This window comes from Mauremys reevesii, linkage group 26 (assembly GCF_016161935.1).
Source record: "Mauremys reevesii isolate NIE-2019 linkage group 26, ASM1616193v1, whole genome shotgun sequence".
Taxonomy (NCBI): Eukaryota; Metazoa; Chordata; order Testudines; family Geoemydidae; genus Mauremys; species Mauremys reevesii.
The window spans coordinates 1760072-1774000 of NC_052648.1; the positions used below are offsets into that span (position 1 = coordinate 1760072).

Genomic DNA, 13929 nt, shown 5'->3' on the forward strand with positions numbered 1-13929 from the left:
AGAGAGCATCCTTCTCCCCGTCTGGGCCCTTCCAGCCTCCTGGCTGAAGCACCATCATGCACCACACAGCAATGCCTGGCTCTAGCCATTCCTATCCACTACGGCAGGGGTTCTCAAACTGGGGGTGTGACCCCTCAGGGGGTCCCAAGGTAATTGCATGGGGGTCACGAACTATCAGTTCTATGGGGCTGACAGCCCCGAGCCCCCTTTAAATTCCCCCCACCCCCGTTTTTAACTTATAAGAGGGGGTGATACTCAGAGGCTCACTGCGTGAAAGGGGTCAGCAATGCAAGTTGTTTGAAAACCGCCGCTCTACAGCAAAGGCACAGGCCAGAAAAGAGCTGTGTTAAGACCAAAGCAGATTGTGAAGAACTTCAAAAAGATCTCACAAAACTAAGTGATTGGGCAACAAAATGGCAAATGAAATTTAATGTGGATAAATGTAAAGTAATGCACATTGGAAAAAATAACCCCAACTATACATACAATATGAAGGGGGCTAATTTAGCTACAACGAGTCAGGAAAAAGATCTTGGAGTCATCGTGGATAGTTCTCTGAAGATGTCCACGCAGTGTGCAGAGGCAGTCAAAAAAGCAATCAGGATGTTAGGAATCATTAAAAAGGGGATAGAGAATAAGACTGAGAATATATTATTGCCCTTATATAAATCCGTGGTACGCCCACATCTCGAATACTGTGTACAGATGTGGTCTCCTCACCTCAAAAAAGATATTCTAGCACTAGAAAAGGTTCAGAAAAGGGCAACTAAAATGATTAGGGGTTTAGAGAGGGTCCCATATGAGGAAAGATTAAAGAGGCTAGGATTCTTCAGCTTGGAAAAGAGAAGACTAAGGTGGGATATGATAGAGGTATATAAAATCATGAGTGATGTTGAGAAAGTGGATAAGGAAAAGTTATTTACTTATTCCCATAATACAAGAACTAGGGCTCACCAAATGAAATTAATAGGCAGCAGGTTTAAAACAAATAAAAGTAAGTTCTTCTTCACGCAGCGCACAGTCAACTTGTGGAACTCCTTACCTGAGGAGGTTGTGAAGGCTAGGACTATAACAATGTTTAAAAGGGAACTGGATAAATTCGTGGTGGCTAAGTCCATAAATGGCTATTAGCCAGGATGGGTAAGAATGGTGTCCCTAGCCTCTGTTCGGCAGAGGATGGAGATGGATGGCAGGAGAGAGATCATTTGATCATTGCCTGTTAGGTTCACTCCCTCAGGGGCACCTGGCATTGGCCACTGTCGGTAGACAGATACTGGGCTAGATGGACCTTTGGTCTGACCCAGTACGGCCTTTCTTATGTTCAGGAAGTTACTCCTCAGTGTCACACCCACCCCCCGCAGTTATCGAAAGGCAAAGACTGGGGAGTTTTTAATAAAAGTTCTCTCTTCACCACTGCCACGGCTCGTTTCCCTTTCCTCGCTCTGGAACCGGGAAAGATGCTCAGATCCATAGCGATGAGGACCAGGTGAGTAGGGGGGATAACGATCCTGACTGTCTCCCATCCTTAGTCCCTGGCCTGAAGGGTTGAAGAGTGTAAATCAAAGGCCCGTCTCACACTGCAAGTCAGTGCAGCACTCAGCACCAGGGGGCCTCTGGGAGCTACCTCAGTAGAATAATGAAGATCAGGCCCATAAAAAAACAAACAAATCTCACCCGGTTAGCATCCCCTCCTGGTTCTCAGGCCCTTGCTAATGACCAGGCTCTTTGCGATCCCGATGCAACATGGGAGGTAAAGTTACACTCCCTCGAAATGTAACAGCGACATTCCTGTTCACACTTGTCACTCCGAGGAGTGTGCTCCCAGAACCCTGGGCCCTGAAAGGACAGGCATGACTGGGACAAGCCCAGGAGCGTCCCTTAACCAGTCACTGGCCAGGGAGACTCAGGGGTCCGACAGAGCTGCGTACGGTTGTAATGAATTCATCCGTGCCTTAGCCACTGCCTCTCCCAGCCGTACCAGTCTACAAAAAAGCACCAGAAGGCAGCTTAATTCTGTGAGGCCCACGATGCTGAGAACTGCCTCGATTTATGGGACAGTGCGTCCCATCACCGCAACATGGGGCAGGGGGAGGAAATCACATTTGCCCTAGTAGGCGTTTCAATTAGAGAACAACACAAAGCCTCTGTGCAGGGCCCAGCCCAAGGGGGCAACACCCGTAGGAGCCTTGGCCCAGCTAACAAGACCAGGCAGAAGTACAGGTATCGTCCCCTCCAGCAGTTGCCCTTTTCAGGCTCCACTTCCCAGCAGGAGCCACCCACAGAAAGAGATGTCAGGACCCAAGCACCAGCCTTAACAGGAGCTCGCCACTAAGAAGGTGAGGGCGATATGGGAAGGGGACCCTTCAGCCTCCCCAAAACTCCAGGGAGCAGGAACTGATGCTCCCCCTTCTCTGCCGAGCCACTGCGGGTCCCCGTGCGCCATGGGGGAACTGCCCCTTTGGAACTATCCCCCCTTCCACACAGTCGTTCTGCGCACCCCACCGCTCCTGGGTGGGTCCCTCCTGGGCTCCCCCCCCACCCCACCGCTCCTGGGTGGGTCCCTCCCCCACCGCTCCTGGGTGGCTCCCTCCGGGGCTCTCCCCCCCCACCGCTCCTGGGTGGGTCCCTCCGGGGCTCCCCCCTCACCCCACCGCTCCTGGGTGGGTCCCTCCGGGGTGGGCTCCCCCACCCCACCGCTCCTGGAGCCACGATTCCCCGGCCTTTCACAGGCGCCCCGCTACCCACCGCAAGTCGAGCCAGGGCCATCCCTAGCCACGGGCTAGCCCGGGAGAGAGCAGCCCCGGCACGTGGCGCCCAGCCGGGGCAGGGACGCGGAGCGGCGGGTGCTCCGGGACCCCCCGCAGAGCCCAGCCGGGGGGGCCCCGCTCCCCCGGACCTTGGCTGGGAGCCGGGGCCCGCGCGCGGAGCCGGGGGGGGGTCCCAAGCCCGGTCCCGCCGCGAACTCACGGACACTGGGCAGCCCCCGCGCCCGGCCGCCCCCGCGAGCACCAGCACCCACCTGGCCCCCGGGATCAGCTGCTCCAGCCCCGCCCCCTGCTCTCATTGGCTCCGCGGGGCTGCTCCAGCCCCGCCCCGGGCTCTCATTGGCTCCCCTGGGCGGGGAAGCCTGTCGCTACTGGCTGACTGCAGCGCCCGTCCCGCCTGGATCGGCCTTTGCCCGGCGCCTTCTTAAAGGGGCCGCGGCCTGGGGGCTGCGCGCAGGTGGGCTCAGCCCGGGCTGTGGCTGCTGGGACGTGCAGGGGCTCTGGCCTGGGTCCCTGGCCCGGCACAGGTGGGAGCTGGTCGTAGCAGCCCCCACTCCCATGCAGAAGGGGCAGCCAGCAGGTCCCAGCATGCACCGCTGCACCCCAGCCCTGGGACATGCCAGCTCCCAGCATGCACCGCTGCACCCCAGCCCTTGGGACATGCCAGCTCCCAGCATGCACCGCTGCACCCCAGCCCTGGGGAGATGCCAGCTCCCAGCATGCACCGCTGCACCCCAGCCCTGGGGAGATGACAGCTCCCAGCATGCACCGCTGCACCCCAGCCCTTGGGACATGCCAGCTCCCAGCATGCACCGCTGCACCCCAGCCCTTGGGACATGCCAGCTCCCAGCATGCACTGCAGCACTCCAGCCCTGGGGAGATGACAGCTCCGAGCATGCTCTGCAGCCACCCACCTCACTGGGATGGCACAGCCCATCAGTGCATGTGCCACTTGATGCTGGCAGCCTAGACTCTGCCTCCCCTTTGCAACTTAGATTGAGACAAACACCCTCATTTTAATCCCAGGAGTCCTTGTGGCCGCACAGAGCTGGTGTCCCTGTTACTTTTTTGGTTGAAAGTTAGCTACCTCTGAAATGCAGCCACTGCACCCCCATTCAGTGTCTTTGTCACACCCTGCATCCCAGTGGGGGGGGGGGGGCTGGCAGGTTGAGAGGTGTGATCAAGGCAGAGCACTGCAGGCTGCACTTCTTTATTAATGACACTATGTATGTGTGGCTGAACTCTGGGGGGGAAAGGGCACATTCTGCCTTCACCTGGAGTAAACTTCCAAACTTCTTCTCTTGTGCTAATAACTCAATAAGTTAACACGTTCATGGATGCTTCCCTTCTTATGTATTGGGACCAGGTCCCTCTGCCTTCATTTCCTGGACTACGCTTCTCACCTCCTCCTCTGTTAGGTCAGGTTCAGGCACCACATTAAGATCATATGGTGGCACCTCTGCCCTAAAAGGGGTTTGTCTATTTAAGAGACTCTCAAAGTATTGTTTCCAACTGTCCTTTTGCTTGTTTGAGTATTACTAGTAATCTCCCCTGACCATCATTTACAAATGGTGTTACAATACCACCCTCTTTCCCTCAGCCCTTCATATGGGTTATATCTCAAAATTAAATAACTACTGGATCTTACACATTTTTATCACAACATAAGGCACAAATCCTCATCATACCCTCTGACACCAGAGAAAGTATTTTTAAATTAATAGAAATCTGGGGCTAGGTACAATGCTAGGTACCTACTGGAGATATCCAAAGAACTTTCCCTAGAATGTGTAAAGTATGATCCAGTAACATCTGTCAGCAGGCAGCATTCTGAAATTGGCACCGCAATATGAGAGCCTAAAGGAAGAGATGAAGAACTAAGCCCCAATTCAGGAAACCATCCCTATTTGGGACAGCACTTGAGCACATGCTTCAGGGCTTTCTTGAATTGTGGCCCTAGACTACTCTGCTTTAATACTCATTTAACAAACAGAAAATCAACACAGAAATTTGAGATTTAAACAAAAGAAGGTCAGTGCCCCTGCCAGGATGAGCAGATTAATTCTTCTCCATTATTCATATCACTTTCCTGCACACACAAAGGAGCAATATTCAGTGCAAGGTTACTGATTTACCTCTAGGTTACATTTCAACCAGGAACTTGCAGTATTTTAATTTTTCTGTAAGAAAGGAAACGTGATTTTTTCCTAGGGCAAAAAAGCAACCATTTGTGACGTATGTCCAAGGTCACCAGATCACCACCTTGTGAGTTTTTTTCCAGGTCACTTGACCACTGGTTCATATATATGCATTTATACACACCACTGGTTCATATGGGTATTTTTATGTAAAAGAGACCTTACTGGACAGGGGCAGGAATTCATCCTCCCTTCTCTTCTTTATTTTCTGTCTGAGTCATGCAAGCTTTTAAAATGACACTATCCACATCAAAATCTGAGGAGAAATGTTGAACATATTCAGAAATCCATTCATATGGCCTTGCAAAACTACCTAGAGATGCATCACTTTTTAAAACTGAATTTGTTTTTGATTGCTAGGCCAGTAGCAAAAGAGGATGAAATTTCCTTTCCTTCTTAATCTGTGATGTTGCGCGCGCACGCGCACACACTCTCTCTCTCTTGGTGTGAGTAAGATGGATGAAATTTCTGTTAATGACAGATCCTTGATTTAGTTTATTAAGGGGAAAGAGTACTAAATGAGGCCCTGTTTTTAGAAATTCTGGAAGACAAGTGCAAAAGGAAGCAGCATTACAGCTGGTCTGCCTATCTGTGCTGGCAACATGTCTGCCTTGTCTGATTTATAAGTAACTTTGAGGCTTACTGCAAAATGAGAAAAAAGTGAAGCAATAATTTTCCTGAAAAAGCCCTGCCAGCTCTTGTACTTTTTCTGAGAAATGACTCACAGAGACTTGGGAACTTTTCTCTTGGTGATTTGTGCTGGCAAAGAAGCTTGAAGTTGGACCAGCCTGTGCACTGACCAGACCTTATATGAAGTAGGAAAAGGTTGCTTTGATTTTATTCCAGTCCACTGGGCTCAACCTGTACTCTGCTCAGCCAATCTGTCTTTGATTTAGTTTTCTGGTGATATACAAGAATGTACAGCTTCCAGAGAACCTCGTAAATATTTCTCTGCCTATGTAGTTACCCCAGAGCCCTTCTGGTAACATTAATCTTCTACAGCCTCATCCCTGAGGAAATTTATCTCTAGGGATGGGAGGGCACTTATGTTATCCATATAGCTGAGGGGGGTCACATGAACTTGAACTGTTACCCACTAGTCCAGGGTCCCTACAACATCACGGCCAGTTTCCATGCTCTGCCAGAGTCCCCACAGTGCCCATGATCCCTGCCCAGCTGGCTTCTCCACATCAAAGCCCACAACCATATCACTGTTGTTGTAGCCTCCCCGTTGAGAGACCCAGAGGGCAGCTGGGGGAGCCCTTCCCCTCATACAGGCACTGAGGGGGAGCGGAGCTGAGGGGGCTCCCATTGAGATACTGCGAGGGGGTGTTGTAAGGGGGGCCTCCACTCATAGAGACACTGGGGGGAAGTTGTGGGGGGCTCCCCCATAGAGCCACTGAGGGGGGCTGTGGGGGACTCCCCTTGGGACACTGGGGGGAGGGGAGCTATGGGCGGCTCCCCCATAGAGCCACTGAGGGGGAGGGGAGCTGAGGGGGGCTCCCCTTGGGACACCGAGGGGGGATGTTGTAAGGGGGGGCTCCGCTCATAGACCCACTGGGGGAGGGGAGCTGTAGGGGACTCCCCTTGGGACACTGGGGGGAGGGGAGCTGTGGGGGACTCCCCCATAGAGACACTGGGGGGAGGGGAGCTGAGGGGACTCCCCATAGAGCCACTGAGGGGGAGGGGAGCTGAGGGAGACTCCCCTTGGGACACTGATGGGGGATGTTGTAAGTGGGGGGCTCCGCTCATAGACCCACTGGGGGAGGGGAGCTGTGGGGGGCTCCCCCACAGAGACACTGAGGGGGAGGGGGAAGGGGAGGGGCAGTGGTGGCGGGCTCCCCCCGGGGGGGGAGGGGATTCCTTGCTGGACCTCACGCACATGTACGTCCTGACGCGAGGGTCACGTCGTACGCGTGACCTCCATCCCGGAAGTGAGCCTCTAGCCCGCGGACCCCACGAGCCGCCGCTGCTGGCTCGCGCTTGCCCCGGCTCCTGTCCCGCCGCCCCACGGAGCCCCCTGGCCGGGGCGCCGCGTCCGTGATGTGAAGGCGGCGGCCCCAGGCTGGGCGGGGGAGAGCGGCCCGTCCAGGTGCGCGGCCTCCGGCTGGGGAGTCAGGGGGCTCCCGGCCAATGGGGGGCCACGGCTGCCATGGGGCGGGGCTTGGGGGGGTCATGAGCTGTCCCTCTCCAGCAGGGGAGGGGCTCTGAGGGTCCCCGTCCAATGGGGAACCAGGGGGTCCTATAGGGAGAGGGGTGGGGGGTTCCCTAGGGGAGGTTATGGGGCGGGGCCCGTAGGGAGAAGGGCTATAGGGTGTCACCGTCCGGTGGGGTCTGCATTCAGTGGGGACAGCTGAGGCCCATAGGGAAAGGCCTCGAGGGGGTTTGGAGCTGGGATAGTCCCCATCCACGGGGCTGGAGGGTCTCTAGCCAGGCATGAGCCCTTTCTAGGCGGACACATCGCTCAAGGATCCAGATTCCCTCCTTGGGGGAGGCGGGGCAGCACTTTATCCCAGGAGCTGGCTAGGTGTGTGGCTTTGGCTGGGATTAGCTCTTGCTCTCAGGGGGAGGGTGAAGGGCTGCAGGGGCAGCGAGCAGCTTTGGTCTCATTGCTGCCGTTCTGGTTATGTTCTGGGTAGCAGCGAAGGCTTAGCTGGTCCGGTAGGGATTCTGCTCTCTTCCTGCCTCACGGATCTGACTGTTGTGAAAAACAGTTTGAGGGTGTCTGCTGCTGTTAATTGTTGCTGGGGCCGGTGGAGGAAGCTGCTTTGTATTTTTATGAGCAGCCCTATGAACTTCCCCTCTGTATCTCTATCCCTTCCTGCAGGCTGCAGTGTACAGTAAAATGGAGCCCACAGCCTCCGGTGTGTTTTGCAGCAGGGTGCTAAGTATGGTGAACTCTGAAGACGTGAACGCCATCATTTTGGCTCAGAAGAATATGTGAGTCACGTGGAATCTTATCTGCCGAAAAACCCTGCTGTTCTGTCCAATAAATATACAAATGTCCTTCTTATTGTTAGTGTCACGGACTCACAGATCGTGCCCACTCGTGGCCCCGTGCAGTCTGTGGGGGGTGCCCCTTTCAGTGCGACAGCCCTTCTCAGGGGTCCACTCTCTCTCGGGGTCAGGACCCTCCACCTCCTGGAGCCGCACCTCTCTGAGCCTTAGCACGTCTGTCTCTCCCCGTGGGCCCCCTCAGGGAGTCCATATGCTCTGGACCCCCCGGGCCTCCACCCCCGAAGGGGTTGATGCCCCCTGCTCTCTAGACCAGAGCGACTCTCAGCCAGCATAAAACGGGAGGGTTTATTGAGAGTTGAACACAGCACAGGAAACTCGCAGGATCTCAAGCCTGGCCTCCCTCAGCCCAGCATATCTCAGTCCCCCTGCATCCAGGTGGGCTCTGCCTGCTCCCCCTCTCCAGCCCTAAGCCCCCCTCCTTCCCAGCTGGGCCTCCGATATCACCGGCCCCAAGCCCCGCCTCTGTCAATTGTCTTCTCTCCGGGTAAACAGGGTTGTAAACAGGAAGGCCTGGGTCTCCCCTCCTCTGGCTGGAACCGGCTGGCCAGGCCACCAGGGTCCTCTCTTCACAGCCCATTGTCCTCCCACTGGCCAGAACCGGCTGTGTCTCCTGAGCTGGGCCTCCGGGTCACTAGGTCACCGATCGCTCCCAGTCCCTCTCCCAGTCCCTCTCCGGTCCTCTGTAACAACAAACTCCCTCTCCTCTCACCTCGTTAAACCAGTAACACCCGGGGACACTGAGTCCCACCCCCTGTGCATGCAAACCACTGGAAAACACAGAAAACCCCAAGAAAACCCCCCACTTCATCACAGTTAGTAATTCATAGAAACTGAATGATTTAGTGGGGTTAGGATGGGATACAAAACCCCTGGTCACTACTTCAAATCTGTCCTAGGTTGCCAGTGACTAACTGACAGCTGTTCTGTTCAGTGCCTGTCAAAATGAGTTGCAAGGTCTTCGTTCAATTCCTAGTGGGCATGTATCTGGGCTGCAGAAGAGAGGGTTACATTTGCCACTTGTAGGCTGCGCTAGCTGAGAGGTCAAAACAGAAAGAGCTGATCTTTCCAGGGCATGGGTGAGCCACTTTGTGGTAATGGAAGCTTCCTCAATTGCTGGTGCTTTGTCAATTCTGGGAATAAACAGAGGCCTTTAGTCTGCAGTGCTATCAAGTCAGCACCATCCTTAGTGCTGAATTCATTTCCTTTTTAAAACAAATTGTAAATATTAAGAAAAGTCCATCCGGCACATCTTAGCTGATCTTCACGTCTGTTCTCCCTCTTGCTGCTTCTTCAGACTCCTCAATTCACTTATTTTGAATTCTTCCTTCCACCCCCAAATTTCCTGACAACTTTCCTCTCAGGAGAAATAGTCAATTAGACTCTGATTGATTTCACTAGGGTTTTGCCCAGGGTGGAATTTTGCATGCAGAGTTTTCCGGGCAGGATTGGGGCTTTAATCACTTTGAAAGCTTTTCAAGGTGGAGAAAAGAAGGATATAATTTTTTTTCTGACTTTTGTGGGGTTTGTGCATGTTTTGAGAAAATTGTGAAGAATCTTACCTGGTGTGCTTTATTTTTTTGGAAACTCATGGACAACTTTCCCATGTTTCTTCCTCATTCTAGGCTCGATAGATTTGAGAAAACCAACGAGATGCTGCTCAACTTTAATAATCTGTCCAATGTACGCATGCAGCAGATGAATGAGAGGTTCCTGCATCACACTAGGACGCTGGTGGAAATGAAGAAAGATCTAGATAGTATATTCCGAAGAATCAGGTGGGTTCTGGATTCAGGATCTGGGATGCTGCGTCTCTCTACAGTGCCTCCTGTTGGATGATAGAGGAAGGGCCCTGAGAGGATTCCAAGGGTGTCCTGCCCTGCTTTCCCTGTCCCAGACAAGGTTACTGAGACAGTGATCTCTGTACAGCACCCCAGGAGGGTCACAAAACAACAGAATGGTGACTAACAAGCACGTTCAGAAGGGGAGTGAATAAAAGGGATAGGTTGCTTTTACTCTGCAAAACAAACACGTGGGAGGAGGAGGGATGTGGTGCCTTCCATAGTACATTGGGTGTCAGGGCTCCTGGCTTCCAGTCCTAGCTCTGCCACTGACTGTGTGACTGATCAAGCTACTTCATCTCTCCATGCCTCTGCAAAATGGGGATAATGCAGACCCACCTCACAGAGGCCTTATGGGGGTGTGATATTCTTGGGTAAAAGGCAGTAGAGAAGGATTAAATATTATTTAAAAACTTCTGATTTCAATTCTGGGGACAGCCTGGTCTTTGCTAAGGTGGAGGTAAAGTCATGAGACTGTCAAGTCTGCAAAGCAGTAGAGTATTTGTTGATTTATAGTGAATTACTTTATTTAAAAGCTCTGGGGCGGGGGGGGTGTTTTGGCCCCCTTACTTCTCAGTGCATGGAGAGCAGCAGCAAGGTGCCCCTGTCATATGGTGGGGAGGTGCAGCAAGCAGACAGTCCATGAAGAGACTGGGAGGCTGCTGGAGCCATCAGGGGTCCTGGAGCTGCTGCTCCTTGGTTGGGGCGCATGATACATCTCAACGCAGCAGTACCCCATTTCCAGGGTGGGAAGGGACCTCAGGCTCCCTGCTTGCTATGGGGTTTAATAAAGTGCTTGAAGGGAAATGTCCCCTTGGGGAACATCTGGCAAGAGGAGATGTGGTCAGGACTGTGACACTTCTCTCCTCACATCTAGCCTTTGTTCAGCAGGGTCCAGAGCTCAGGAGGGCCTGGGACTTCTGTTCCTGCGACAGCATGAACATGCAGTGCAAGGGCATTTTATCTTAATCCGCTTAAAGGGTTCCTGCAACAAAGCTTGTTCTGCTGAATACTTGGCAGCTCTTTCGTTGGAACGGAGGGCGGCAAAGGGTTGGTAGATATATTTATGTACTTTGTTAAAACTCAGCTCTCTTTTTCTTCTCCCTCCTGCCCCCTTACAGGACCCTGAAAGGGAAGCTGGCCAAACAGTACCCAGAAGCTTTCAGCAGTGAGTGTCTCCTTGTTATTCAATCTGACTTACAGCCTTTATATTGGCTTCCTTCCACTCTGATAAATCAGTACTTCTGGTTACTCTAGAGTCCAGGGCATCCGAAGCTAAAGAGAAAGGTGTGTTTGGGCCAGGGGCTGGCAGCTTCAGTCTCTAGTAAACACCTCTGTGTTACCCAGTGAAAGGTGGCTGTGTGTAGGGTACAAAGCTCCAAATGGCTGCCAAGTTGAGTGCACATCACAGCAAAAGAGCTGGCAGGCTTTTTGTTACTACAATAATGAGCAGCCAGAGTTTTTTGAAATAGAAATTGTAAGTTCTAGCACTCTCGAGTCCTTCCTGAATCCATTTCAGTGGTGTCTGAGGATTCCTTCTGCACTCACCTGTTTCCTCTTGCTGATACCTGTACCGTGTCTTCTTTACTCTGGGTAGTTGGAGCAGCTTATGTGGCAAAGATACCTGGAGTCCTGTCGTCTTTATGCAGATAGAATAAATGGCCGAGGTAACGATTGTCTCTCTCCTTTCAGATATTCATGAATCTCCAATTCTAGAAGACGATGATGATTTTGACCCTCTTCCAAAAAGCACGGCGACCACCATTGCTACCTCTGAGCAGAGCACAGAGTCTTGTGACACAAGCCCTGACATTATTTCTCCAACCATGAGTCAGGATTTTGAGGATTTATCACAAGGCCGGTATGATTCTCCAGCTGTTAATGGACAGAGTCTAACAGATGATGAAATGGCCAATGAGCTGGACTAACACATACTAAAAACTAAGGCATCAGCTGAATCAGCTGCATGGACTATGGAGCGCAACCAGAGAACTTCCTGTCCTCTATTTATATTTCTGTGTTTCTTTGGCCATTTACTTTTTTGTGAGGAGAGGGAAAGTGAAGGCTGAGTGGAGAGGGGCCCATCACATGGTATTAAAACTGCCATCTTAATGCAAACGTCAAGTCTGGATATGGCAAACATGCAAAATGTTTGGATTGAAATGATTCTCATCTGTTCTTGTTTGTGTGTTCAGGGGAGAGCAGTAAACCCAAAGTTCAGCTTTGATCATTAGTTTCTGGACAGAGATCGTCTCAGAAGAGCACTCGAACTGCTTTTGTTTACTTACTTTGTTTTACCCAGAAATCTTGAGGCTCTGTAATTTACAGTGCATGCAAACCCAGACTATAGCCTCCTTACCGGCATGGTACAGATATCTCTCAGCTGTGGCTCGCAGGAGCGTGTACTTGCAAAGCAACAGCAGCTTGCTTTTTGGGGTCTCTCTGCCTTCTGAGAGGCCTGCCTGCTCTACAGGGCCATGTAGCTAATTAAGATATGCTAATGATTTCTCTAGCACCTACAGAACCTCTTTTCCCACACAGTGGCAAGAACCTGAAGTCCTCTTTCCTTAAGTGCTCAGCTGTCCTGTGCTGCAGCTCTGATTTTCATGAGGGAATCTTTCATAACTGCACTTACATTGCTTAATGGAGATCTTTGAATGGAACAGTTTGACAACTGCTATGGCTGTACCTTGCTCTCTATAGTGTTCATCATATGTTAAATTATCAGATAGTTTCTTTGGGTAAAACCTTTCATTTTTCAAACAGTGATAAAGAAAGACGCTGTACCGAAATGTCTGCTTCTTGTCTGTTTTCACCTGACTTTGCCAATGTCTGTGTTACTGTATTGCTGAGAGCCAGGGTGGAAATAACTAACCCTGCTGTAAACCTAGGAGGGAGGGGAAAGTTGCCCTCTAATCCTCAGTGGTTGTGATCAGCGTATCTCCAGAAATATTATAGTGAAAAGAAAATATTTTTGTATTACATGTTTACAAATGCTAGACGAAAATAACCACTAGAGACTCCATTAATAAAACATCCATCCAAACCACTTCATGTTCCTTCTTTATTAGGTGGAATTTGTGCATGAACGCTGTAACCTCCGGTCATTAGAGGTGAAGTTTGGTTTCTCTGATAGGCTAAAAGAGTTACAGCCACTACAGCTATCACATAAGGGACATAGGAGTGGGCCTAATTATAGGGATGCAATCACCACACCATGATTAAGAGTGTGAATTAAATAAAAATAGGAGCAAAATAGGTGAGCTTTACTGGACAAAGCAAAGGCCAGATTTTGAGAGCAACCGAGGAAAGCAGGTCAGTGCTTTATGAATCTGCCTTTGCTCCCAATTCAAAATATTTTAATAGCAGTGGCCAATAGCACCACTAAATTAGCTGTAGCATAGCGGTATATATTGCTTTAGGCAAATGAGGATCCTGCACAAGGCTCACAACCTCAGCCCTGGATTTTATATCCAGATACAGAAAAGTGGCCATGTTGGTGGAAACTGTCACGTCACCAGAGGAATTGGGGTAGCACTTTAAACTAAAGCTTCTTTGTTTTTAAAGTGAATTAATGTTGGTGCTACATACATTGAGAAAGCATTCATTCCTGCAGAGCTGGGGCCTGCCCACGGTGTGTGAACAATGTATACTGAGAAAGTTACTTCCAGAAGTTAGCAGAAGTGATCAAAGGCTTTCCCTTAAATGAGAAAGGAAAGTTGTTTAATGCTGGGAGAAAGAAGCTGTGCAGACCTGCTGCCACCCCCTCAGGAATAAGCAACAGTGACAAATGGATGTGGGACGACACCCCAACATGCTGTGAATTCTGCCCTGGACAAATGCTTGGTGCGTTGGGTGGGGAGATTTAATCCCCAAACACTGAAGCTGTTTCCTAGGTCGGTGTGTCACGTACAGCTGGTTTTAAGCCACAAACACAAAGCAGAGTCCTGCAGGTATTTTATCTACCTCTGAGAGTATCTTACATTTTGGAAGCAGCTCTACAGTACCTGATGCTGATAAAGCGTTTTGAACTGTCCATGTGCGTGTGTAGCATGTGGGTATCACACGGAATCCTAGAAGTGGAAGGGACCTCAAGAGGTCGTCTAGTCC

At 51.2% G+C, this 13929-nt stretch overlaps 2 protein-coding genes across 7 annotated transcripts in view; one reads left to right on the forward strand and one right to left on the reverse strand.

Annotated features, from left to right (window-relative positions):
* Positions 1 to 3159, reverse strand: part of FKBP8 (FKBP prolyl isomerase 8) — an 18600-nt gene extending 15441 nt beyond the window's left edge. For 3 of the 4 annotated variants that reach the window (XM_039515775.1, XM_039515778.1, XM_039515777.1), the window contains exon 1: positions 2746 to 2899. The gene's annotated coding sequence lies outside the window, so the exon portion shown is untranslated. Of the gene's footprint in view, positions 1 to 2745; positions 2900 to 3019 lie in introns of those variants that run through there. The other variant, XM_039515776.1, reaches the window with a different exon arrangement.
* Positions 2240 to 12868, forward strand: KXD1 (KxDL motif containing 1). 3 transcript variants are annotated; one of them, XM_039515781.1, is made up of 5 exons: positions 2240 to 2336; positions 7791 to 7903; positions 9604 to 9756; positions 10941 to 10987; positions 11512 to 12868. In XM_039515781.1, the coding sequence occupies exons 2-5, from the start codon at positions 7809 to 7811 to the stop codon at positions 11745 to 11747; spliced, it is 531 nt and encodes a 176-aa protein (XP_039371715.1). In that variant the 5' UTR covers positions 2240 to 2336; positions 7791 to 7808; the 3' UTR covers positions 11748 to 12868. The 3 variants fall into 3 exon arrangements, with proteins under 3 accessions (XP_039371715.1, XP_039371713.1, XP_039371714.1); XM_039515779.1 differs by lacking the exon at positions 2240 to 2336 and adding an exon at positions 6874 to 7055; XM_039515780.1 differs by lacking the exon at positions 2240 to 2336 and adding an exon at positions 7287 to 7490.
* The last annotated feature ends 1061 nt before the right edge of the window (positions 12869 to 13929 follow it).

Coding starts and splice junctions, on each gene's coding strand:
- KXD1 (XM_039515781.1), top strand. CDS start 7,809: ATGGAGCCCACAGCCTCCGGTGTGTTTTGCAGCAGGGTGCTAAGTATG. Junction 9,757..10,940: donor AGTATATTCCGAAGAATCAG/GTGGGTTCTGGA, acceptor GCCCCCTTACAG/GACCCTGAAAGGGAAGCTGG. Junction 10,988..11,511: donor GTACCCAGAAGCTTTCAGCA/GTGAGTGTCTCC, acceptor CTCTCCTTTCAG/ATATTCATGAATCTCCAATT.